The 27,521-nt window shown below is 40.0% G+C and overlaps 1 protein-coding gene across 4 annotated transcripts; it reads left to right on the forward strand.

Moving 5' to 3' along the window:
* On the forward strand, positions 1–27,010 carry LOC143746529 (peptidyl-prolyl cis-trans isomerase-like). 4 transcript variants are annotated; one of them, XM_077238391.1, is made up of 11 exons: positions 1–757; positions 1,641–1,736; positions 1,824–2,057; positions 3,878–4,037; positions 14,426–14,598; positions 14,680–14,788; positions 15,641–15,736; positions 17,492–17,574; positions 19,055–19,331; positions 19,414–19,748; positions 25,874–27,010. In XM_077238391.1, exons 1-11 carry the CDS (start codon positions 179–181, stop codon positions 26,177–26,179), a joined length of 2,448 nt encoding a protein of 815 aa, XP_077094506.1. In that variant the 5' UTR covers positions 1–178; the 3' UTR covers positions 26,180–27,010. The 4 variants fall into 4 exon arrangements, with proteins under 4 accessions (XP_077094506.1, XP_077094513.1, XP_077094522.1 ...); XM_077238398.1 differs by having other exon boundaries at positions 15,644–15,736; XM_077238407.1 differs by lacking the exons at positions 14,426–14,598; positions 14,680–14,788 and having other exon boundaries at positions 5–757; positions 15,644–15,736.
* Positions 27,011–27,521: the final 511 nt, after the last annotated feature.

Consider the following 27,521-nt stretch of genomic DNA (forward strand, 5'->3'; position numbering starts at 1 on the left):
TTGGTGTGTCCAGGGCCAGGAATGAGGAATCTTTTTTACAGACTTAAACATAAACATAAATCTGTTTTGCACACGTCACTCAAACACAGAACCAGGAAGCAGGAATCACATGAATTCAGGGAAAGTGAAACTGAAGTGCAGTTGAGCTGTTGTGTGTTTGTGTGTCTCATGCAGTAAAATGGCAGAAGCCAGAATTTCAGTGGATCAGAATGAGTTCCTGTGTTTAGTGTGTCTGGATCTCCTGAAGGATCCAGTGACCATTCCCTGTGGACACAGTTACTGTAAGATCTGTATTACAGGCTGCTGGGATCAGGAGGATCAGAAGAGAGTCTACAGCTGCCCTCAGTGCAGACAGACCTTCAGTCCAAGACCTGCTTTAGCTAAAAACACCATGCTGGCTGAACTGGTGGAGAAACTGAAGAAGACTAAACTTCCTGCTGACTGTTACGCTGGAGCTGGAGATGTGCAGTGTGACGTCTGTACTGGAAGAAAACACAAAGCCGTCAAGTCCTGTCTGGTGTGTCTGATCTCTTACTGTCAAAGTCACCTTGAACAACATGATAGTTGGTTTAAAGGAAAGAGACACAATTTGACTGATGCCACTGGACAACTGCAGGAGATGATCTGCCAAACACATGATAAACTCCTTGAGGTTTTCTGCCGCACTGACCAGAAGTTTATATGTGTGCTGTGTACAATGGACGAACATAAAAACCACGACACTGTATCAGCTGCAGCACAGAGGACAGAGAAACAGGTATGAAACTAGACACTGATGAAATATTGTTCACACTATTAATATTGGCACCATATGATCAGGAAACATCATTCACACTGCAGACGTCACAGAAGTGAAGAGTAGCTGTTAGTGGACTTTCACTGCTGAGCGTATTTGTGCTCCGCATTTAACTTAACAGAAAATATGGTGAAAATACACATTAGACATTTATCAACACAAACTTTGGTAAAACTGGCTTAAATTAATCAACATAAAATAATGGAAAATATTATGCAGGAGTGACAACGCTTTCTCAGTAGCCAACCAGAGATTGTTATAATTTCTGAAGTCGAAGTTTAAATGTTTCTCAGACTGTGTAATGCTCTGCCCTTTTGTATTAGATCTGCATCTTCATTATCTTTTTTTTAATTTTATCTAAGTTAAAAACACATTTTCTTGAGTTGGCGTATAATCAATGAGGAAGTTTTATTGCATTGTGTTTTTTTTATTATATTGTATTGTCTTATTGTTATGTTTTTATTGTGCAGAACATTGTTCAACCTAGGTTATGCTTAATGGTTCTTTATAAAAAAATTGACATTGACAAAATTGACACTGTTCGATAAATCTGACTCAGTCCATTTGAACTTTATAGAGCCACTGGTCTGTTATGCAGCAGAAACTCTGTCATTGTGAAGCTTTACATCTTTCACTTTTATGGTGCTTGTACTTGCAGTGTGAAACAGAACTTATGCTTCATGTAAATTCATGTGCAATGGTGGTAACTGATCAATCATCCCTTCAGGAGATCAATCAAACCTCCAGGCATTGGTTATTAATTCTACTGTTACTGGATTCAACTCTTCTCATGATGATATAGTGACAGTATAAAGTGCATCTCTGTTATTGGTTTGTGCTGCAGAAGCAGCTGAAGGAGACGCAGAGGTCGTTCCAGCAGAGGATCCAGCAGAGAGAGAAAGATCTTCAGCAGCTGAGAGAGGCTGTAGAGTCTCATAAGGTGAGTCTGGAGAAGAAGAGAAGTTTGAGAAGTCTCAGTCAGGACTCACTGAAGCTCACTGTGTGATTGTGATGTGTGTCCTAACAGCGCTCTGCACACACAGCAGTGGAGGACAGCGAGAGGATGTTCACTGAGCTCATCCGCTCCATTGAGAGAAGCCGTTCTGAGGCGACACAGCGGATCAGAGATCAGGAAAAGACTGCAGTGAGTCGAGCTGAAGAACGACTGGAGCGACTGGAGCAGGAGATCAATGATCTGAGGAGGAGAGACGCTGAGCTGGAGCAGCTTTCACACACACAGGATCACATACATTTCCTGCAGGTAACAGAGATCCAGAAGAACAGAGTCATAGTGGACTTGAGCAAGAAAATCTCAGAGAAACATTTCATGAGAGCAGAATGTGCCGCTGACTGAAGTGTTGATCTGTGTGTTCGGTTATGATATAATCATCAATCAGACTCTAATCTGATCATCTTTTCAAAGTGACACTATAAAATTCAGTTCAGCTCTGGAAATCTCTTAGGAAACTATTTTTGGATCTCACTCTTCTGGAAGATATATTTAGCTGCTAAACTCCACTAGTGCCACCAACAATTCAAAACTTCCATAACACTTAAACTTTTTTTTAACCGAAATTTTCATTCTTGATTTCTTATATCATGGTAAAACTGATGGTACCAATATTGAGTAATGTTCACCAAAGATGTTTCAGATGATCTTCAAACCTGATGAAATGAATCTGCATTTTCATTATTGTTTGAGAGTTCCCTTGAGGATCACACCAATCAGTATCTCCATCTGGATCGCATGGTGCTCTACCCAGATGACTCCCTTATATCACGCCGGCCCCAAAGAGCATACAGAGGTGTGCCCTCATAGGGATGGCCCTCAAGGGTTATTCTGTGAGTATGTGTGGTCGGTACTCTCCAGCTGTGGTTCCCCCTTCACAGTGTTTAAAGAGGAGGAGGATCCCTAATATTCTGGACCCAGAGCTAGCACTCATTGACCTACATATTCTGTAATGGACTCCTACACATGCTTCCACCCTTGAGGTCTCTCCTTTTCCACCAGTCCTACTAGCCCTAAAGGACTCTCTGGTTCTGAATAGTTCCCTGGCCCTCTTTCATCTCTGCTGGTTCGCCTAGTCTTCAACCCTTCAGCTTGACCGTGGTTCGTCATCCCTCGGATGGTTAGGTTTGATTAGGCATTACCCTGGTTTCACTACGGACTTCCGGACCTCCACCCCTTTGAATCCACAGTGCTGCTGCTTCCCTCCTGTTCCTCATTCATCCTTGCTCCAAACCGGATTTACCTCACTCTTTCAAGCCCCCAGTTCCACCTCAGTCCCGCGAGCCTGTGGCTCCGTCTTGACCCTCCAGATCAGTGGTGTTGTCCTGGGTCTGCGCACTTTCCTAGCTCTACCTCGGTCGGTTCCTGGTTCCACCCTGTTACCTCCCTCTGTTGGCTCCAATGCGGGCTCTTCCTCCAATGGCTCCTCCATGGTCAGCTCCTCCAACACCGGTGATACTGTGGACTCTTCCTCCACCAATCTCTCCGTGGTCACCTCCTCCATCCCGAAAGATCATCGAGCTAAGATGAACCTGATGGGTCAACAGGCCTAGGAAGAGTCGTGGGCTAGGAGGTCTGAGTTGGAGCCAGAGAATCTGTAAAACAAATACTAGTTTGGTTTCTGTTCCTGTGTTAAGTACATGTGTCATATGCTGCAATTAGATAATCATCACATACCTTACCTTTAAAATGTTCTTTGCATTTTTAGCAAAAATTCACCATGTGATTTTTTTGCAAAAAATGCAGTGTCATTATGTTACCTTGTCAACAACTTATTGGCGCCCCCTCCAGTTAGAAACGGCCCTGAATGTCAACACCATTGATGTGCTTGATCTGTTACATTTATGTTATTGGCAGATGCTTTATCATCCAAGTGATTTCATAAAAAAAATCACATATAGTGTTAATGGCAAACAAAAATTTGAACTTCTAGCTCTAATGACATATAATGAATATGAGAAGTGTCGGATTGAGGAGAGTTACTAAAGATCCAGAGCCGCACAAATCTGACAGTAGAGCAGGTTATTTGCTGAAGTGTGGAGGTGATGACCTTTGATTTGTGTTTTCTGTAGAGTTTCCAGTCTCTCTCAGCTCCTCCTGAATCTACAGGCGTAAATGGCAATCCCTTCAGTTCTCTCTCCTCTTTTGATGGCGTGAGAGAATCTGTCCGTCAGCTGAGAGACAAACTGGAGGATTTCTGCAAAGAGGAGCTGAAGAAGATCTCTGACAAAGGTAAAGTCCTGGAGATTCTGCTCTCAGAAATCATCCTCCATCATATTATATCATGTAGAAGATTATATTAGAAATGTCTTAGGAATGGATGCAGGGATCATTTTCTCTTGACATGACAATCACACTGTTCATGTATGTTGATTTCCACAGTCAGTTTACATTTGAGGTAATAATTCACACAAAGTATTTTTAACTTGAGTCACTATAAATCAGTAAATTTGGTTTAACTTGTAATTTCCGTAGCTTAGCTGTGGTAAGCCCCCACATTCTACCGAATAACTGCCAGTTATTACAATATATATATTTTTAAACAGTTCGAGCCAGCTATTCAAAGTATTTTTGAGATGTCATCAATTGAAATTATTCTGTACACTCAAAAAAAAGTTTGTTCAACTTAATTAAATAAAAGGCAACTTTTCCACACAATTAGTTTAGGTCTGTACAACATGACTAGTTTTGACTTAATACCGCGGACTGCGGTAAACCTCGGGATAAACAGAGAGACAAATATTAGCATAGATGCCATCCTTCTTATGATGTACAAAGTACATCAGGATTTGTAGGAAGTGTTCCCGGTTCCGGCTGGTCTAAACTATGCAGACTAACATTGAATTATAGAAGTCTATAATGTGTTATGTGTATGTTAAGCCAAAGAGATGTGTTTTTAGTCTAGATTTGAACTGACAGACTGTGTCTGCTTCCCGTACAATGTTAGGAAGATTGTTCCAAAGTTTTGGTGCTAAATGGGAAAAGGATCTACCGCCAGCAGTCGATTTTGATATTCTAGGTATTATCAACTGGCCAGAATTTTGAGATTGCAAGACGTGAAGGAGAATAATAAGAGCTCTCTCAAGTACTAGGGAGCTTAACCATTTAGTGCTTTGTAAGTAATCAGCAATATTTTAAAATTTATACGATGTTTAATAGGGAGCCAATGCAGTGTTGACAGAACCGGGCTAATATGGTCATACTTCCTGGTTCTGGTAAGAAGTCTAGCGGCTGCGTTTTGGACCAGCTGTAATTTGTTTATTAAGCGTGCAGGGCAACCACCCAGTAGAGCATTACAGTAATCTAGCCTTGATGTCATGAATGCATGAACTAATTGTTCTGCATTTGTCATTGAGAACATATGACTTAATTTAGATATATTTTTTAGATGGAAAATGCGGTTTCACAGTTACTATTCATGTGACTTTCAAATGAAAGACTGCTATCAAAGAGCACACCCAGGTTCCTAACCGACGACGAGGACTTGACAGAGCAGCCATTAAGTGTTAGACAGTATTCTAGGTTATTACGTGAGGAAGTTTTTTGTCCAATAATTAGAATCTCTGTTTTTTCAGAATTAAGTAGTAGGAAATTACTAGTCATCCAATTTTTTATATCAGCTATGCATTCTGTTAATTTGGTGAATTGGTAAGTTTCGTCAGGGCTTGAAGAAATATAGAGCTGAGTGTCATCAGCATAACAGTGAAAACTAATGCCATGCTTCCTAATAATATCTCCTAAGTAGGGTTGGGTACCGAAACACGGTGCCAATAGGAAACCGGTTCCAACGTAAGCAGTAGTAACGAGACCGAATAAGAACAAAAACTTTGGTGCCTGATTTCGGTGCCTGACTCTATGTCTTACATGCGCTTCATTAGGCACACACGCAAGGTCTCTCGGTCTCTCCCTCTCCGCCGTGCGTGCGCTATACGGTTTGGAGCGCAGTCTCTTCTGTCTCGCATGCGCGCTCTTGTTCGCTCGCTGTAGATTCCAGGAGATTTTAACTAATTTGCTGGGCATCCGGGAGCCGCTATCAATATGCGGGAGACTCCCCGAACATCTGGGAGACTTGGGATGTCTGCTGATAGCGAAGGGATTAATGAAGATGCCAATGGCAAAACGCTCCAAAGTTTGGCTGCATTTCACGTGTATTTAAAACGCGCCAGAATGGCCTCTGGGTGTGCCGATTGTCTGAAGCCCATATAGAATCATGCCAATACATTGGCTGATGGCGCGTGCGCCACCTCGACGCACTTACGTCGTCATATTACATTGGCGGGCACACCATCTGCTTCTCAGATTTCTCTGCCTAAAAAGGAAGCTTGTCGGCAGCGCGAGGAGCTTGGCAGTGAACGCAACGTCTTGTTCCCTATTCAGAGAACATAGGTTACACCAGTAACCAGAGACGTTCTCTTTCATAGGTTCACTCAATGCTGTGTAGCTAAGCCGCAGTGGGAACGAAATACCGAACTTGCCAAGCTCAGCGCTGCCGTAGTACAACAACCAGATAATTTGCATGACTGGTTCAAGCAGACAAAACATGGGGAACCTGGAGCCATGTCGAGATTAGATTACCCTGGTAGTAATCTCTATTAATCTCCATTATTATAACAATTTTTTGATACAATATTGTTTTATTTGATATTGTGAACATTTTTATTTTATATTCGTTTATTTATTATTACCATATATTACTTGTATTTATATTGTTTAAATATTTAAGTTAATATTGTGTCCAGTTTGGCCCTGTTAATAAAAGGGTATTATTTTTGACAAAGTGTGTGCGGTTTCTTTTTCTTAAGTACCGGTTCAAGAACCGTTAAAGCACCGGAACCGTTTAAAAAATACAGAGTAGGTACTGGTATTGAATAAAACCCAACCTATACCCAACCCTACTCCTAAGGGAAGCATGTACAGAGTGAACGGCAACGGTCCTAGTACTGAGACTTGTGGTACACCATACTGAACATTTGATCGATAAGACATCTCTTCATTTACTGCTACAAACTGATACCAGTCAGATAAGTATGATTTAAACCATGCTAATGCAATTCCACTAATGCCAACATAATTTTCGAGTCTATTTAAAAGAATGTTGTGATCAATAGTATCAAATGCAGCACTAAGATCGAGTAACACCACAATTGTGGATTGTGGAGATACAACCACAATCGGATGATAAGAGCAAATCATTTGTGACTCTAATGAGAGCTGTCTCAGTACTATGGTACGGTCTAAATCCTGACTGAAAATCCTCGCAGATACCATTTCTTTCTAAAAAGGAACATAGTTGTGAGGGTACTGCCTTTTCTAGTATCTTTGACAGAAAAGGTAGATTTGAGATCGGCCTGTAATTGACTAATTCTGTAGGATCAAGTTGGGGTTTTTTAACAAGTGGTTTAATCATAGCCAGCTTAAAAGTTTTCAGTACGTATCTTAGTGACAAAGCTGAATTAATGATATTGAGAAGAGGATCTATGACCTCTGGAAGCATCTCTTTCAAAAGTTTAGTTGGTATAGGGTCTAACATTCATGTTGTCGATTTAGATGATTTAACGAGTTTAGAATTTTTTTTCTCTCCTATAGCAATGAATGAATCGAATTTTTCGTCAGTGAGACTACAATGCACTTTCTGATGCGATACTGTAGTAGACGGTTGCATAGTTATATATTTTTTCCTGATATTATCAATCTTATTAGGTCATAAAGTCATTACTGTTGTGCTGCTTGCAAACTTCCGGGCTTGAAACTTTATCTTTCATCAGTTTAGCAACTGTTTCGAATAAATACCTAGGATTTTTTTTATTTTCTTCTAATAGGGTTGAAAAATAAGCAGATCTAGCAGTTTTTAAGGCCTCTCTGTATGCAATCGAGCTCTCCTTCCATGAAATGCGATATACCTCTAGTTTTGTTTTCTTCCAGTTTCGCTCCATTTTTCTGGCTGCTCTCTTAAGGGCCTGAGTGTGCTCGTTGTACCACGGCGTTGGACTATTTTGTTTGATCTTGAGAGTTAAAAGTTTCTGTCGACAATATCGAGTTCTTCTAAGCTATCTGGGATGCTGAGATGATGAAACTGATCAGGAAGATTATTGATAAAGCAATTTTTAGTGGCAGAAGTGATAGGTCTAATATTTGTAACACGGAGTTGAAGCAGAAGTCGGCTTTGCAGCCTTGGCTAAATGAAGTTTACACGAGACTAGATAATGATCTGAGATGTCATCGCTCTGCTGCAGAATTTCAACGGCATCAACATTGATTCCATGTGATATTATTAGATCTAGAGTATGATTACGACAATGAGTAGGTCCTGACACGTGTTGTCTAACTCCAATAGAGTTCAGAATGTCTTTAAATGCCAATATTTTTCATTATCTACATGTATATTAAAATCACCAACAATTAGGACTTTATCTGCAGCCAGTACTAACTCTGATAGAAAGTCAGCAAATTCTTTGATAAAGTCTGTATGGTGCCCTGGTGGCCTGTATACAGTAGTCAGCACAAATCTTAAACGTGATTTATCATTTGCACTATATATTGTTACATTAAGCACCAACACTTCAAAAGAATTATATTTGAAACTAGACTTCTTAGTAATTTTGAAAATATGACTATAAATTACAGCAACACCTCCGCCTTTGGCTTTCAGACGAGGTTCTTGTTTATTACAGTAATCTTGCGGGGTGCACTCTTTTAAAGTAACGTAATCGTTTAGTTTTAGCCAGGTTTCTGTCATACCCAGCACATCTAGGTAATAGTCTGTAATCATATCATTAACAATAAGTGCTTTTGAAGTAAGGGATCAAATATTCAGCAACCCAATCTTTATCATTTGTTCATTTGTATTATTTCTGTTTTTTATTTGTTGAACATCAATTAAATTTTTACCCTTAGATGGGTTTGGAAGTTTTTTGTATTTCCTAATTTGGGGAACAGACACAGTCTCTATATCTCTGATGATATCTAGGTGAAAGAGGTGATGGGATTTATCTGACCTTGGTGACGTGAGACAGCTGGCAGACGGTCGGTTTAGCCAGTTTGTATGCTTCCTGACCTGAACCAGATTGTCATGTTTGAGCTCTAAGACTATGTGCCATATTACTAGAGAGAAGAGCAAGACCGTCCCAGGAGGTAGCTTTTTATAAACATGCCTTAGAAAAAAAACACTGCTGTTGTGCATCTTGAGACAAAACAATGGCACTAACATATTTTAAGGTATTTCAGTGCAGGTTGCTTTCAGGTAAAACAGTTAAAACATGCATTTTAGTCTGGGTTTAGGTTAAGCCTTGTCTGTGAAATTGGGGGAATATGTAAAATACGGGATGAGCACGTAAGAAGAGACTAGTCTCAGGGTACGTTTACATGACAACGACAAAGTAAAAATGGAAAAGTATATCCATTGTGTTTTCATGTACAGACGACAACATTGACAAAAAAATGACTAAAAATGACTAAAAACGCTGTATTATTCATGCCAGGCCAGTAGATGACGATGTCGCTTTGTAAAGAAACGACATGCCTATAGACTGAACATATGATATGCATGTGCATGATGTCACCATTTTCAAAAAATTCACTTTTTTGTAGTTTACACAGAGATGATAACGGTATCGTTTTCAAAACCTTGCACTTTTCATAAGTTTGCATTTTCAGGCCCCCAAAACTCCATTGTTGAGTAAATGAACACGCATAAAAACTTTTTTCGCTGAAAATGGTGTTGGATATTGGATATTTTTGAGAGGTCATTATTTGAAATTATTGTGTAGATTCTATATAGTTTGTTCAATTAACTTAATTAAAGGACAACTTTTCCACGTCTGGGGTGGGGTGAGGTCTGGGGTGTATTCCAGAAAGCAAGTTATGTGACATACCTAGTTATGTTTAAGGGTAAGTAAGCGGATAACCTCAACTTTTGTTTCCAAAAACAGAGGTAACTTTCAGGGTATGTAAGTAGCCATACGTAGCAACCTACTCTCTGAACTCTGGAGCAGATTCTGTTCCAGTGTTAGTTTACAGAGGTGTTCAGGGTTAGTTTACTTCAGAGGTGTTCAGGGTTAGTTTACTTCAGAGGTGTTTAGGGTTAGTTTACTTCAGAGGTGTTCAGGGTTAGTTTACTTCAGAGGTGTTCAGGGTTAGTTTACTTCAGAAGTGTTCAGTGTTAGTTTACTTCAGAGGAGTTCAGGGTTAGTTTACTTCAGAGGTGTTCAGGGTTAGTTTACTTCAGACGTGTTCAGTGTTAGTTTACTTAAGAGGAGTTCAGGGTTAGTTTACCTCAGAGGTGTTCAGTGTTAGTTTACTTCAGAGGTGTTCAGGGTTAGTTTACTTCAGAGGTGTTCAGGGTTAGTTTACTTCAGAAGTGTTCAGTGTTAGTTTACTTCAGAGGTGTTCAGTGTTAGTTTACTTCAGAGGTGTTCAGGGTTAGTTTACTTCAGAGGTGTTCAGGGTTAGTTTACTTAAGAGGAGTTCAGGGTTAGTTTACCTCAGAGGTGTTCAGTGTTAGTTTACTTCAGAGGTGTTCAGGGTTAGTTTACTTCAGAGGTGTTCAGGGTTAGTTTACTTCAGAAGTGTTCAGTGTTAGTTTACTTCAGAGGTGTTCAGTGTTAGTTTACTTCAGAGGTGTTCAGGGTTAGTTTACTTCAGAGGTGTTCAGGGTTAGTTTACTTCAGAGGAGTTCAGGGTTAGTTTACCTCAGAGGTGTTCAGTGTTAGTTTACTTCAAAGGTGTTCAGTGTTAGTTTACTTCAAAGGTGTTCGGTGTTAGTTTACTTCAGAGGTGTTCATCAGGGTTGAGAACATGAGAACACTTATGAGCCGTGTGCTACACAGAGCACAACAACACATGCGGACAGAAGAGCGTACCACCCAAACAAACTCAAAACCGCACGCTCACACAAGTTAAAGAGAAAGTGACATGTGAAGACCTAGTATGGTGTCCCCTACGCAGAATTTGTCCTCTGCATTTAACCCATCCAAGTTAACGCACAGACATTATGAGTAGTGCATAGTGAACACACACACTGCAAACAGTGAACACACACACCCGGAGCACACAACGGGGAGCGATTGGGGGTTCAGTGTCTTGCTCAAGAAAACCTCAGTTGTGGGTAATGAGAGTGGAAGAGAGCGCTGATCATTCATTCCTCCACATAAATTTGCTGCCGGTACTGGGACTCGAACCCAAGTCTAACCATTAGGCCACATCTGCCCCCCAAAGACAGAAGGAGCGTCAGAGCTCTGTCATCAAACTAAGAATAAAAAGACTGAGAATAAAAAGTGACCGAACCCTGACAGTCTCTCACAGCCTGAACACAAGCACCTCTTCTGCTCAAAAACTAACAGGCCTTTCCCTTTAATCAAAAAGAGTAAATCTCCTCACTTTAGATGAGCTCACAAAAATAGTTAACGGACAACTCCTAAATGTTTTGTAACTACCTGAATTAATCATTAATTATAGTAGGAATTTGGGGTGTAATGATACCCTCATGTCATGATTCGATACATATCAGGAACTGAACTCACGATACAATATTATTGCGATACTTGCGAGACATGTGGTAAAAGGTTAACAAAAAATGTACTATTGATTAAAATGCTACATTTAGTATTACATTGTGGGTTTAAATGAATGTGCTTGGACCCAATGCAGAGGACAATGGTGACACCAGAATTCAAATATGAATGATTCTGAAGCAGTATTTATGAACTGCTAATCAAAGGTGTGGTAAGCGGTATTTTAAAAAATGATGTTTTATTAACAAAGTTCGGGAGGAGCACGTTCAGATAATTAAACCTAATTAAACACACGTGGAGCACATTCAGATAATCAAACCTAATTAGACAAGAGTGGTGCTTAATCAATGAGTTAATCGCTGTGTATATATACAGCAAACTAACCTCCGTTCATTGACAGTTTAACAGCATCCCTCCACCACCCCATCTCCTCACTTATAGTCCTAATACTCTTACAACAATGGGGGGAGTACTCTGGGTTCGGGCAAAATTCCGAGCTCGGAGCCCTCCCCCCGGACAGCACGCCAAATACGCATAATCTTTACTCTGTTTAATTGATGTAAGTGTGAACTCGTGAAATGCTGTTATTTCGGACCGACACAACAACAAACGTGTAGCCAATCAGAATTAGGCAAATGAGCAAGAGGGAGATTTGAAGAAAGACTGCAGAAATAGAGATACAATACAAAAGATAAAAGCTCAGAAGAAATCACTGGAAAATGAAGGGTTATGACTGGGAAAGAGCTATAGGACCTGCGTTGTAACGTAAGTAGCTAGTGTGATGGATTATCAGCGCTGAGAGTGAGTGTGTTTGTAGCACTTGTGCAGTGAGTAGCTAGTGTGGAGGATTATCAGCGCTGAGAGCGAGTGTGTTTGTAGCACTTGTGCTGTGAGTAGCTAGTGTGGAGGATTATCAGCGCTGAGAGCGAATGTGTTTGTAGCACTTGTGCCGTGAGTAGGTAGTGTGGAGGTTTATCAGCGCTGAGACTGAGTGTGTTTGTCGCACTTGTGCAGTGAGTAGCTACTGTGGAGGATTATCAGCGCTGAGAGCGAGTGTGTTTGTAGCACTTGTGTTGTGAGTACCTAGTGTGGAGGATTATCAGCGCTGAGAGCGAGTGTGTTTGTAGCACTTGTGCAGTGAGTACCTAGTGTGGAGCATTATCAGCGCTGAGAGCGAGTGTGTTTGTAGCATTTGTGTTGTGAGTAGCTAGTGTGGAGGATTATCAGCGCTGAGACTGAGTGTGTTTGTCGCACTTGTGCAGTGAGTAGCTAGTGTGGAGGATTATCAGCGCTGAGAGCGAGTGTGTCTGTAGCACTCGTGTTGTGAGTAGCTAGTGTGGAGGATTATCAGCGCTGAGAGCGAGTGTGTTTGTAGCACTTGTGTCGTGAGTAGCTAGTGTGGAGGATTATAAGCACTGAGAGCGAGTGTGTTTATAGCACTTGTGTCGTGAGTAGCTAGTGTGGAGGATTATTAGCGCTGAGAGCGAGTGTGTTTGTAGCACTCGTGTTGTGAGTAGCTAGTGTGGAGGATTATCAGCGCTGAGAGCGAGTGTGTTTATAGCACTTGTGTCGTGAGTAGCTAGTGTGGAGGATTATCAGCGCTGAGAGCGAGTGTGTTTATAGCACTTGTGTCGTGAGTAGCTAGTGTGGAGGATTATCAGCGCCGAGAGCGAATGTGTTTGTACCACTCGTGTTTTGAGTAGCTAGTGTGGAGGATTATCAGCGCTGAGAGCGAGTGTGTTTATAGCACTTGTGTCGTGAGTAGCTAGTGTGGAGGATTATAAGCACTGAGAGCGAGTGTGTTTATAGCACTTGTGTCGTGAGTAGCTAGTGTGGAGGATTATTAGCGCTGAGAGCGAGTGTGTTTGTAGCACTCGTGTTGTGAGTAGCTAGTGTGGAGGATTATCAGCGCTGAGAGTGAGTGTGTTTGTAGCACTTGTGCTGTGAGTAGCTAGTGTGGAGGATTATCAGCGCTGAGAGCGAGTGTGTCTGTAGCACTCGTGTTGTGAGTAGCTAGTGTGGAGGATTATCAGCGCTGAGAGCGAGTGTGTTTGTAGCACTTGTGTTGTGAGTAGCTAGTGTGGAGGATTATAAGCACTGAGAGCGAGTGTGTTTGTAGCACTTGTGCTGTGAGTAGCTAGTGTGGAGGATTATCAGCGCCGAGAGCGAATGTGTTTGTAGCACTTGTGCTGTGAGTAGCTAGTGTGGAGGATTATCAGCGCCGAGAGCGAATGTGTTTGTAGCACTTGTGCAGTGAGTAGCTAGTGTGGAGGATTATCAGCGCTGAGAGCGAGTGTGTTTATAGCACTTGTGTCGTGAGTAGCTAGTGTGGAGGATTATCAGCGCTGAGAGCGAGTGTGTTTATAGCACTTGTGTCGTGAGTAGCTAGTGTGGAGGATTATCAGCGCTGAGAGCGAGTGTGTTTGTAGCACTTGTGTCGTGAGTAGCTAGTGTGGAGGATTATCAGCGCTGAGAGCGAGTGTGTCTGTAGCACTTGTGTTGTGAGTAGCTAGTGTGGAGGATTATCAGCACTGAGAGCGAGTGTGTTTATAGCACTTGTGCAGTGAGTAGCTAGTGTGGAGGATTATCAGCGCTGAGAGCGAGTGTGTTTGTAGCACTTGTGTTGTGAGTAGCTAGTGTGGAGGATTATCAGCACTGAGAGCGAGTGTGTTTGTAGCACTTGTGTCGTGAGTAGCTAGTGTGGAGGATTATCAGCGCTGAGAGCGAGTGTGTTTGTAGCACTTGTGTTGTGAGTAGCTAGTGTGGAGGATTATCAGCGCTGAGAGCGAGTGTGTTTGTAGCACTTGTGTCGTGAGTAGCTAGTGTAGAGGATTATCAGCGCTGAGAGCGAGTGTGTTTGTAGCACTTGTGTCGTGAGTAGCTAGTGTGGAGGATTATAAGCACTGAGAGCGAGTGTGTTTATAGCACTTGTGTCGTGAGTAGCTAGTGTGGAGGATTATCAGCGCTGAGAGCGAGTGTGTTTGTAGCACTCGTGTTGTGAGTAGCTAGTGTGGAGGATTATCAGCGCTGAGAGCGAGTGTGTTTGTAGCACTTGTGTTGTGAGTAGCTAGTGTGGAGGATTATCAGCGCTGAGAGTGAGTGTGTTTGCAGACTCTGAGGTCACACTAGTGTGGGAGAAGCAGCCGACTGCAGACGAGGAGCAGAGAGCCAGACTTCTGAAGCTGCCGCCCACCTTCCTCTGCGGCATCAGCAGCGACTCAGAGGCCGAGGACGAGCGACCCGAAGACTTCAGCGCAGAGCTACACACACTGCAGCACGCACAGGTTAGAGGTTTTTCTGAACACTGAGGTGAGACGTGATTAGTAGCACTGGTTGGACACATGTGTCTTGTTCTGGACACACAGGTGAAGCGGAAGACTTCCCATGATGCAGCAGTAGAAGAGCCTCCCATGGACGGCAGCATTGGCCTCTCCACGAAGAGGAGCAGCGAAAGCAAGGCCAGCTACAGTTCAGGTACATGCGTGTCCTCCAATGCTCGGCTCAGCGCTTCACTTCTACAGCAGAGCTACCCTGGACACACTCAAGTTTAAGGTCTTGTGACTATAAGAGCAGAGCAGAGAGAGGGGCATTAATCAATCGTATTAAAGAAGGATTTTGACATTAAAAACCTTTTCCAGAACACTGATAACTGCCTGTGATTGGCTGACACCTTTGCATATGAAATAAGTACTACATGTGGAGCTCTTCTGAAAACTGCATTTCTAGTCTTATAGCTGCAGAGATTATCTATTGTGAAAGGTGTTGAATGCAGCTTTAGATTTAGATCTTCTTATGTTGCATAAAAGAGAGCCAATCACAGTGATGTCTGCTGAACTCTCACGAATGCTTTCATCATAATACACAGTGCAAACACGATATAAATAAGAGATTGATTGTGCAGCGTAGACAGTCATTGGTTATAACGAGAGAGCGATAAGACAATGAAAAACAGTTACTACTTTGGTTCAGGTAAATGTAAATTAAGTGTTTGTAACCAAAAGTAAGGAATATTTTTATTATTAGAATTGGATGCAGTTTCTTTCCTCAGTATAGAAATGATATAACATAACTGAAACCATGATACCAGTTGAACTATGAGGCATTTGAATAGTTTCTTCTCTATAATACACCATCATCTGTAAGCCCTAATCAGACACTATATGTTTTATATGGGGAGGTGGGCTAATATAATAATTGCCACTGCTTTTCTGACATGTGGGAATGAAATCCAGCCCGGGGTCAGAGAGTGAAGGACAGGGACGTTCATTCAAACAAGAATTCAAACATTTGCCTTTGGTATCGTCTGACATCTTTGCTCTTCTCCAGCAGGTCTTCCTTTTGCATTTGCATCTGCATCTGAGAGTGCGTTTTCATTTGCAGACTTGGCAAAGACTTCAGCAAAATTTGCCTTTGGTAAAAAAGGTGAGAGTTCTGTTTACATCTTAACCAGCATTTAATTAATGTGTGTCTTTTATTTTTATCAGTGGGTTTTATTTGTCATAATTAAGAGTGCATTCCAGTTCACAAGTCTTTCTGTTAAGTTGTCTAAGAGGGCAGAGTGATGGGGGTCATGACTCTTGAAAATCATGAAATTTGGATGTTGGATGGGGGGGATGGGGGGGATGGGGGGCACTATTCCATAGTGAGAATGAGAAATCTTGCATGAAGGTGTAGTGACAGCCAGAGCACGGGAGAGAAAGGGACACACGTACTGTCTGAGGTTTCTGGGTGTGTCTGTGTGAACGGCTGCTCTCATCAACACACAGGAGCCCAATGTTTCCACTAAATAATACAGAGCATTTCAGTTAAGGATTCATTGATACCGATACTTTAATTATTTTGTGCTCACCGATACCTATATTTTCATTGTATTTGTAATTTTTAAACAATATTGCATAGAGAAACCAAATGAATATGAATCAAATTAATTGGCTTAATTAATTTAGCAAATATATATTTCTTTAAGTTATTTTCACACCTGATTATACCTGTTAAAATGTATATGAGGAGCTTCTGTTACTTTCACTGTTCATTCTGTTGCTCTATCATATGTTATCTTTGATTTAATATCACAGCGTATATTTAGAGCTGCTCCAGCAGGAATCAGTGCTGAGGATATTTTCTGCTAGCCTGCTTGTGTTCAAATGTTTAGATACCAGTGAAATATCACAATTCTCTTTTCCAATTTTGATACAACAACAAAAATAATGTAAATTCAAAACTTTATAAAAGACAAGTAATCAGTAATAAACTTGACAAAGATACAAATTAAATAAAGTGTTTTTCAGGTTCTCTTTCGGTCAACTCGCTCCGTCTCACTATGGGAAATGCCTCTTGTGTGGTCTTTAATTTCCAAATGATCCTAAACAGGGATCTCCAACCCTGCTCCTGGATAGCTACTGTCCTGCAGACTTAGTTCAAACCCTGTTCCAACACACATGCCTGTAATTATCAAGTAACCCTGAACAGCTTGATTAGCTGGTCCAGGTGTGTTTGATTGGGGTTGGAGCTAAAATCTGCAGGACAGTAGCTCTCCAGGAGCAGGGCTGGGCACCCCTGCTATAGAGTAAGGGTTTGGTTTAGGGTTAGTTACTTATAAGTATTTATAATTTACTGTTATTACTGAAGTAAATGCATGTAGTAATGTGTAACTATGTGACCTTAAAAAAAAGTGTTACCCATCCTACATCTCTTCACTTGCAGCATCCAAGCTAAGAGCCCTTTTCAGTACGCTTAGTGTCTGAAAGACAAGTTACCACTTGTCATTGGACATCATGTCATAACCAGTTAGGTTAGGCATTAACCAAACCTTTTTCATGTAGATCTAACAGGTTTCAGGTACAGGATTTGAGTAAAGTAATCAAATGTGAAATAACACTGCATAGTCTTCACTGTATAAATTAAATATAAATATTTTTTTATTAAAGTTGCTAAAGTTATTCAGTCAAGAGCAGTGGGTGAATTTTCTTTTTCTTTTGTTGTTTAATAAACATAAAATAACAGCAGCCTAATATTCCTCCTGATGCTGTCTGTCATTAAAGATATAATGCGTGGATCCAATATACTGATACTGATACTGTACACATGTTGTCTTTCTCATAACCGACTGTGTTTCACAAGGATATTCGCCGATACGGGCATTTTTGACAATTCTCACTTGCACATTTATTTCTGTAGAGGCAAATTTTTCATGGTCAAATGCCGAAGTCACAGTGTTTGGAAGTGCACCAACGCGAAACGAAATCCTGTCCTTGCCAGAGGTGAGTGTGTGTGAGGTTAATCCAGGGCTGCACGATTAACCGGAATTAAACCTGAGTGCAATTATGAAATCACAGTTTTATATGCGCAGTGATGAATGTTTCATGATGAAGCACAGCACTGAGATCATAGCGGATCGATCAGTTTGCAGTAGGTGCTGCTCCATCTTTGTGAGTTTGAGTCACTCATAACCTGTGTCTTTCCAAACTTGTAATGAGAAGCATTTACAAACCTGATGTCCAACAAATGAGGACATTTAATGACATTTTAATGTTTTTACTCACTTCAGTTCATAATGTCAGTCAAGTGTTTGAAATAACTTCCTTTTGTGCTCTAACTTTCCTTCATATTTTAGATTGAGGCAGAATAATGTTATTTTATTTTATTATAAAGGCTATATCGATTAGCACTGCATTATACATATACTTTAAAATTCCGGAGATGGTTTGAACACAGATGAACCATATATTGTCTCAATCATGTTTGATTTCATGTTTCGTCAGTCAAAAAATCTCTATCTGCTTTTATTCTGCTATAGTGATAGCTGGATGCCTTTGCCTATAAGAGATTTACATGAACATCATTAGATTTATTGGACTTTCAGCACGAGGGATGAAACGGATTTTACATTAAACGTGTGTACTCACTAATGCTCATAACACACTATTCTGGGTAAAATAAATAGTAAAATAATACTTCTCTCTTAAGGAATTTGAAGTGAACTTGAGGGGATTTTTCCCTCAGTGGATGCATAAGATTTCTAGACAGAAAAATAAGAAATTACCATCAAAGATTTTTTTCATAAAACCTTAGACCTTTCTAATGATTTATAGCTATAGCTCCCTGCTTGTTAACAGGTCCACGTGTCCATTGAAAGCCTTAAAAACAATTGAATTTTACAAATTGTATAACATTTAAGTCCATAAAAAGTCTTAAATATCTAAAATGTTTCAAGAGTATATAATAAAAAATTATTTCAAGTGTTCTTAAATTTGGGGACAGTTAAAACAGGAATCGCAAAATTGTTTAATGTTATTGCATATTACAATGGCTATGATTTAATTAAATGAGCGCTGCACGTTTCACAGTAAAAACTTGATGCTGTTGCGTGTTCTACAGGCCCAGGCTTACACATTATACGGAGGTAAGATGGGAAAAAATGCCATCAATACTTTTCTGAATACAATCATAACTGTAAATCGTGTTAAAAAGCGCAGCACTACTTGGTTTATAGATCTAACCGCTGTATTTCTGCTGTTCCATAAGTGCCATTTAGTGTCAGAGAGTGAATTCACAGTTTCATTTAGCGCGTCTGCAGATCTAAATCATACATTTAAAATTAATATAAATATTTATAATTTTTTCTCATCCCTTTTATTAAAAAGCCTTGCTTGTAACAACGGTGACATTAGGAGGCACTAACCTACCTCTTAGATGGGTATTTATAAAGGGAGCTGACTTGACATGTTGATGTGACTCCAGCAGGTGGAGGTGAAGTCTGGCGAGGAGGACGAGGAGATCCTGTTCAAAGAAAGGACCAAACTCTACCGCTGGGACTGCGAGCTCAACCAGTGGAAGGAGCGTGGCGTGGGAGACATCAAGATCCTCTTCCACCCTGTCAAGAAGTGCTACCGTGTGCTGATGAGACGCGAGCAGGTGCTGAAAGTCTGTGCTAACCACACCATCAGCCAGAGCATCGAGCTCAAGCCCATGAACACCTCAGCCAACGCGCTGGTGTGGACCGCCACCGACTACTCAGGTACAGCCCTCGCACCGCTCCGCATCCGCTGGAAACTGTGATGGGCAGTGTTGTTCACGTGTGTCTGTGTTCCCACAAACAGAGGGAGACGGGAAGGTCCAGAAGCTCGCGGCCAAGTTCAAGACTCCAGAGCTGGTCGAGTCCTTCAGACGAGCGTTCGCAGACTGCCAGAGCCTCATGTCGCGGCCCGACTGCGCTCAGGTGTCCGTGGCAGAGACGCTTTCACGAGACTCCAACCCTGTGGTGTTCTTCAACATGGCTGTCGATGGCGAGCCAGCTGGGAGAATTGTCATGGAGCTGTTCGCTCACATCGTTCCCAAAACGGCCGAGAACTTCCGGGCTCTGTGCACGGGCGAGAAGGGATTCGGTTTCCACAGCTCCGTCTTCCACAGGATCATCCCTGACTTCATGTGTCAGGTGAGGCCGCACCATCTGAAAACACAGCATGTCTCCTTAAAAACTCTTACATTTAGTTTCAACATATTAAAGACCATAAAAAGGCTTAAATGTTATAAGAAAAGTCTTAGTTATCATTTCAAGTGGTCTTAAATTTTGGGATGAAAAATCAGGAATCACAATGTGATAATTTGACCTCAAACAGCGGCGATTTGATTAAATAAATGTGAGCGCTGCATGTTTCACAGTAAAACAGAGCTGTTGCTCGCTCTACACGATCACGGTTTCACAGCAGTTCACCATCAGTTAATACTAGGGGATGATTCGGTATCGGTTCAGTAATAGACCATAACCTATTATAATGTACTGACGCTTTTCTGACGTCATTTGTCGTGTACGTGCTTTGTCGTGGTAGCATACAATGGCAGAGAGAGGCGAGACGTGGGTGCAAGTAATTAAAAATGCTCCAACTAGAGACCTGTGCGGGACGGATTTTTCAGTCCTGCTCCCGCCCGCAAATATATATGTTACTGTCTCCCGCTCCTGCCCGCAAAATTCATGTTTTGTCCCACTCCTGCCTAGCCTGTTTAAAACCAGACGCTTCTCAGTCGTAACTGAGTTAGGGTCTGGGGAAGGTTTATTCACAGCTTATTTCCAAAGGGGCGTCACCAACGGACGTCGCTCAAATGCCTCTGTAAGCAATTGCATAGACCTTAAAACCAATCAGATCGATCGTCATCTTGTAAAGCCCGCCTCAACGTTTGTGATTGGTGCCTCGATTTGGAAAGTTTGGAAATGAGCTTGAATGGGCTCTTCGCCAGACTAACTTGCAGAGCAAATCTAAATTTGCCGGAAGTTCGTCTGGGTTTTCCCAGGCTAACTCCTGCCCGCAAAAAAGTATAAATAGATTTTCTTTTCTGTAACCTACCTCCATGAAATACTTTCAAGTTAGCCTATGTGTCAACCACCACCTACACATCAGCATAAATGCTCTCGATTCTGTAAATTATTTGTTATTAGAGCATTAACATTCACAAACATTCATTTAACATAAAAGCAAGCAGGCTACTGCATGCATGGTTTGGCATGACTGAAGTGCACTCCCTTAATAATTCCCAAAACGCTGACATCTCAGTTCATCACGATCTCACAAATCTCAGTTATTATCAATGAAGATGACTGCACAATGAAGCTTTCATAATATCTACACTTTGTTTGTTATAATCAGAGGATTTGCCAGCATGCAGAATTTAGCACTGAACAAAAAGTCAGTTGAGCGGTGAGGGTATTCTAACTTAAATGCATCTGATTGGCCACTGCGTTCAAAAAATCAACACATGTGTCTGTGATTGGCTACACTTTTCAATGCTGCAAACATGTTTAAATAGAAACTCTGAATCTTTTCTATTTTGTTTTAGTTGTTCTTGTTGCTTTTGTGCAATGGATGAATAACAATTTATTCGTTTTTAGATGTTTTATTCATAGATATTTCTTTTTTGCGGGAGTCCCGCGAATCGTTTTATTCTCCCACAACCTGCACACACACGAGTGTATTACCGCCCGTGCCTGGAAAATTGAGGATTCAGTGCATCGTCAATGCATTGTGATATCAAATTGATCTGAATCGATAACATGATAATCGTGATCGAACCGAGCCGTGAAACCAGTGTAGGTTCACACCCCTAGTCAATACTGCACATTAATGCCAAACCATAGCTTGATCTACTGTTGATTATGACAATAATTACTTTATGTTGTTTATATCATGCCTGGAAACTCGTCGCCTTTCAGCAAGGAAGCATTTTCTTATTATATTACTTCCATGTAGGGCCTAAGGGCCGGTTCACACAGAACAGAACACCTCAGTCTAGCGCATTTTACATTGAAAAACAATGGAAAAATAGTGCAGTGGAATGGAAAAACGCGTTCTGTGTGAACGGCCCCATATCCCGTACTGGTAACACTTTATAATAACTGCAAGCTATTAATCATTAGTTAAGCATGAGTAAACAGTTAATTCATCATTTATAAAGCATTAATAGACATTCAGTTAAGTCATCATTTATAAAGCATTAATAGACATTAATGAGCGGTTTATAAATACAGCTATAAATGTTTTTATAAGCATATTGATAATATGTTTATTAATTGTATTTTCATACTTTGTTAATGATTACTTCATAATTTCTAAATGAAGTATAGCATTATTTACAAACCAGTTATTTAAGACTTGTCAGTGGTTCATAAGATCACTTAGAAAGTGTAAGTAAATGGAGTAAATTCAGGTAGTTATAAAGCATTTAGTAGTGGTCAGTTAACTATTTTTGTGAGCTCATCTAAAGTGAGGACTATTCATGCCTTGTAAAGCATTTATAAAGGAGATTTAAAGACTCAGTTATCTTTTAAACAGAAAAATGAAACAAACACAACACAGTGATACAGAACATATAAATATTTAACAGCCTTTAAATTTCGTTTATAAATGCTTTACAAGGCATAACTAGTCCTCACTTTAGATGAGCTCACAAAATAGTTAACTGACCACTACTAAATGCTTTATAACTACCCGAATGAACCCTGAATTACAGAATAAATTAGAGTTCTCAACGGGCCGGGTCGGCCCGACAAACCGGACGGGACCCGCGGGTTCAGGCCGGGTTCGGGTCGAAAATATAAGCAAATGACTCGGGTCAGGTCGGACCTCGGGCTTAATCTTTTCCGCTGCGTGCACGCCTTTAGCCTGGAGAAGAAGATGGAGTTGGTGAATTGTAAACTTGCCGCAGGTGAATTCACCGTTGCTAACCTACAACAGGAGTGGGAAAATCAGAGGTCAGGAAAGTGTTTGGAGTGGTGCTGGATTCTGATGGAAATTCTACAGGTTATGTGCAATGCTCAAAATGCAAGGTGCTGATGAAATATGACAGCAAAAAAACAGGGTCGTCCAGAAGATTTTTATTTGAGGCATATTAATTAGCCTATATAGCCTATTTATATATTTAAAGTTTGTTTCAGTTGTTTTTATTGTTTGTAGGCTATTGTTAAAAGACGTGAACATTAAAGGTTGATTTGAATTCCCGTCTGCTGGTCATGATAATACGTGTATGAGAAAAAAGAAAAAAAAGAAAACCGGCGTCGGGCCGCGGGCCGGGTTCGGGCAGATAATTTTCAGGGTTGTAATTTTCAGGCCCGTTGAGAACTCTAGTATAAATACATGTTAATAAAGCATTTATTAACACACTAACTATCACTATATGTCTCAATAATAAGATGTATGAATGTACATTTAAATAGTTTATTAATCATTTACCTAGACTTTCTAAGTGATCTTATGAACCACTGAGAACTCTTAAATAACTGGTTTATAAATAATGCAATACTTCATTTAGAAATAATAAATTGATCATTAATAAAGTATGAAAATACCATTATTAAAAAACATTATATATATGCTTTTAAATCAAGAATAAAGCATTTATAGCTGTATTTATAAACTGCGTATTAATGTCTATTAATGCTTTATAAATGATGAATTAACTGTTTACTAATGCTTAACTAATGATTAATAGCGTGCAGTTATTATAAAGTGTTACCAAAGTGGTTTATAAGCGCAGTGCTGCTCTGTTTACCGCTGTATTTCTGCGGTTTTATAAGCACCGTCTACTAACGATAATGCACCGAGAGTCTGCATTCTCATTCAAAGCGACTGCAGTTTTTCTTCAGTCCAATATGAAGATTGACCCATATTGTTTCAAATAGTGTTGTAAATGTTGACCGCTGGATCTAGAACATTATATATATAATTATATATAGCTGACCCCACTGGACTTTTCCTTCATTTTTTAAAAGTGTTACCTTCATCTCAGGGGCATGAACCTTTAGATTAACTAAATAATCTATCTAAACATGCACAAAAAAATGGGCTTGATTTGGTTGTTCTAAAGGTGTGTAATTTTTTTTTACCGTTTAAGCTGTTTGGGGTCAAAATGACCCCAATTGAAAATGAATGGGAAAATGAAAAAAAAAAGAAGACTTTTTTCATTTTGTTTGTCAAAAAAATAAAAGTAACTCCATTATAAAAAATTTCTACATATAAACCAAGGACTGGTCCTAGAGCATAAAAACAAAGTGGAACGAACTTTCTATCTCATACACACACACACAAACACACACACACATGTTTGTGACTGCAACAGAGAGCATTTTTATAGAAATTGGCAAAAAATCAAAAATCAACTAAACTGGCATAAATCTGAAATAATTTCACAAATGCAACATGGAACAAGCATGTTCCCTCACACACACACACACACACACACACACACACACACACACACACACACACACACACACACACACACACACACACAAACACACACATACACACAGAGAGAAAGAGAGGGAAAATGTGACTTGTAATGTTTCTGCAAATGTATGTACAGTATAATAATTTGCAAAAGCAGATCATTCAAAATATATCAGACAACGACAACAAATTCTAACTTTGACAAAAATAGATTTTTATGTATTTCAGAATGTTTAAATATAGATATTCACAAAATATATATCATAAAGTTGTGAGGAGAAGTTGAAGTATCAAGAAAAATGAAGTTAAAAGTCCTATGGTCCTATATGGACCTCTGTTGGAAATATGTGGTCATTGCATCTTATTGCCTTAAATTATAATTTCTAAAGTTTTTCCCACAAACCTACAGATGTCAGTATTCTATCCCTAACACATAGAGCAATGTCCAAAAACAATTTAGATTTAATTAAGATTTTTACATTTAAGTGATTTTTACTTTAAAAAATTATTTTTCATGAGCCAATTTATGGCCTAGTTAAGTAATTGTGCAGTAAATAGGTAAAAAACTTCAAAATTTCCACAAAAACACAGGCAAAATGTATAGTTGAGAAGTAAATAAAAAAAATTATATATAGTTTTCCGTATAAAAAATGTATTTTTCCTTATGCAATCGCTCTTTAAATGATTGGGGTCAGTCTGACCCCAAACATCTTAAGCGTTATCCTTTTTTAACAGTGATTAAGGTTTTTTTTAAACGTCAAAACTGCAATACTTGAACTGTGACGTTGTTGAAATTGTTGTTTGTCCTGTTATTTTATTGTTTTAGGATTAGCTTATTGTTTTAGTTTTTTGTGTGCTGGTCTAAAGCCTTCAATTTGATTTTAAAGGCCCCTATTATGCCCCTTTTTACAAGATGTAATATAAGTCTTATATTGTCTTAAAGTCTTATAACTTGTAATATATGTCACCAGAATGTGTCTGAAGTTTCAGCTCTAAATACCCCACAGATATATTTCCAATTTGCTCCTATTTGGGTGTGAAAAAAATATGCAGTTTTCATGTGTCCCTTTAAATGCATATGAGCTGCTGCTCGCCGCCCCCTTTCCATAAGAGGGCGGAGCCTGTACAGCTCGTGCTTTGGATACTCAACAACGAAACTGGAGAATCTCACAGTAGCGGCGTTCAGCGTTACATATTTGAACCGGGGTCACTGATGGAGAGACTTACAACTTTTAGAATGCAAAAGGACGATTCTTAATTTATGTAGTTGTTGTTGTGTTAACTATATTCAACCATAGATTAGCATGTTCTGTCATGATCATCTGTAAATTGTTGTACAGGTGCTCATGTGGGAACTCTAGTAGGATGTTGGTATCGATTCATCTTTCAGTATCAACTTTTGTGCAAATCCAGCGATGAACTGACCCTTGTTTGCGAAGCAGTCCGGCGTAAAATGATTTGCACAAACATAAGACTTTACAAATTAAATTTATCCACATAGAAATTAGGTAAAGGAAATGTGCCGGTGTCCTCAGTGTCTCAGATGCCGGGAGTCTATGGAGACTTGTATGTTCATTTAAAAACAGAACATTTGTTATGTTTGTTGCGTGGACATTATATCAATAGGTGCTATAGCGATGATATAAATATGTGCAGCTCACTCATCTATGCTAATAAGTTAGATCGTCTCTCCAGTCATGGGAGGGAAATCTGGAACAGCATTTTTAGACACTGCTTATGATTTATGAAGAATATAACAAAAGGAGTTGGTGGATTTTCCCATTATAGGCTGGTTGTTTACACACTGTGGACACGCATCAGTGTTTTTTCTGTTGTCTCTCAGGGAGGCGACATCACCAACGGGGACGGTACGGGAGGAAGGTCCATCTACGTAGGGAAGTTTGAGGACGAGAACTTCGACGTGAGACACACGGGCCCGGGACTGCTGTCCATGGCCAACCGCGGCAGAGACACCAACAGCTCGCAGTTCTTTATCACCCTCAAGAAAGCAGAACACTTGGACTTCAAGCACGTGGCTTTCGGATTCGTCAAAGAAGGCATGGATGTGTTGAAGAGAATAGCAGAGCTGGGAACTAAAGACGGCAAACCCACTAAAACCATAACCGTCTCAGACTGTGGACAGTTGTAAACTTTTCTACGTTTGGCAATCTTCTGTTCATGTTGGAAATAATGTTCCCTGAACTTTTGTGTAAGAGATCTTGTACATGCGATGGTTTTATTTTTGTCCTGCTTGTATAAGACTGCATTAGTTGACAGTAAAATGTACCTAGTACCTACCTTTCCTGAGAGTTTTTAAGAAGAATAATGTTTCTTGAGAATTGATAAGAAAATCGTGTGTTCTGTCCGGTGGACGAACAGATTGTTTGAGGTAAAATTAATTCTGTTAAAGGTTAATATGAAAATCGATCTATAGCCTATCTGTATATTCATAATTTCTTATAATTCGTTGTGATTAATTATCTATATATAGAGATACCCATACATGTATTCCCTTTTTGGGTGATTTAAAATATGTATGCAATTGTAGGATTACAAATGTATTTAAATGTTTAATTTAGATTTCCAATACAATAGTATTTTATATTGAGAAAGTTTAGAAATGATGAGACCAGGAAATCTCTGCAAACGGTAGGGGTTCTCAACGGGATATTCCTGACTGTCCCATCTCAGTACGAGAAGGCTAGGCTTTTCCTGCTCTCGTTGTTTACCGGGTGAAGAGTCATGCTGAGCAAGTTTGAACACCTGTTATTTTATTACTGAAACCATTTGTCTCATCTCAGTACGAGAAATCTATGCCTTTTCCTGTTCTCGTTGTCTCAGCTCATTTACATCACAATGTAATCCCTCCCCCTTGAAATGTAAATATGAACTCAATGTATACTGCCTTAGTTAGACTAGACTAGACTTCACTTGACTTGGGTACTAAGCAGACTACAGCAAATAAAGAATCCTGCTTAAATAAGTCTCCTGGTTTTCGCTTCTGAGTTTTTCTACACTGAAGAAGGAAGAAGTTTACAACAGATGGTGCCGTGACCCGGATGGAGAAACTGAAACTCAACAAAGAATGAACTTTTGAAACTTCAAAGCTCAAAGATCTCAACAAAGATCTGACTTTCCAGTTCCAGACTGAATCTTTTGAATCCAGAAAGATCTCAACAAAGCTGCCTGAGTTCGCGAACTGAATCTCAACAATGATCTCAACAAAGCTGACTGTGTTCCAGAACTGAATCTCAACAAAGATCTCAACAAAGCTGACTGTGTTCCAGAACTGAATCTCAACAAAGATCTCAACAAAGCTAACTGAGTTCCAGAACCAAGCTCAACAAAGATCTCTGACTGAGTTTCCAGACGGAATTTTTCCATACAACAAAAATTTGGTGAGTTTCACTCCATTCAAAGAACCGTTGAAAAACCAGTAAAAATTATCCTCTGTGCCATCAGAGAAGAAGTTAACAGACAGCTGTAGGGTT

The sequence above is a fragment of the Siphateles boraxobius genome, unplaced genomic scaffold (genome assembly GCF_051911475.1).
Source record: "Siphateles boraxobius isolate OS27281-9 unplaced genomic scaffold, OSU_SipBor_1 100, whole genome shotgun sequence".
Taxonomy (NCBI): Eukaryota; Metazoa; Chordata; class Actinopteri; order Cypriniformes; family Leuciscidae; genus Siphateles; species Siphateles boraxobius.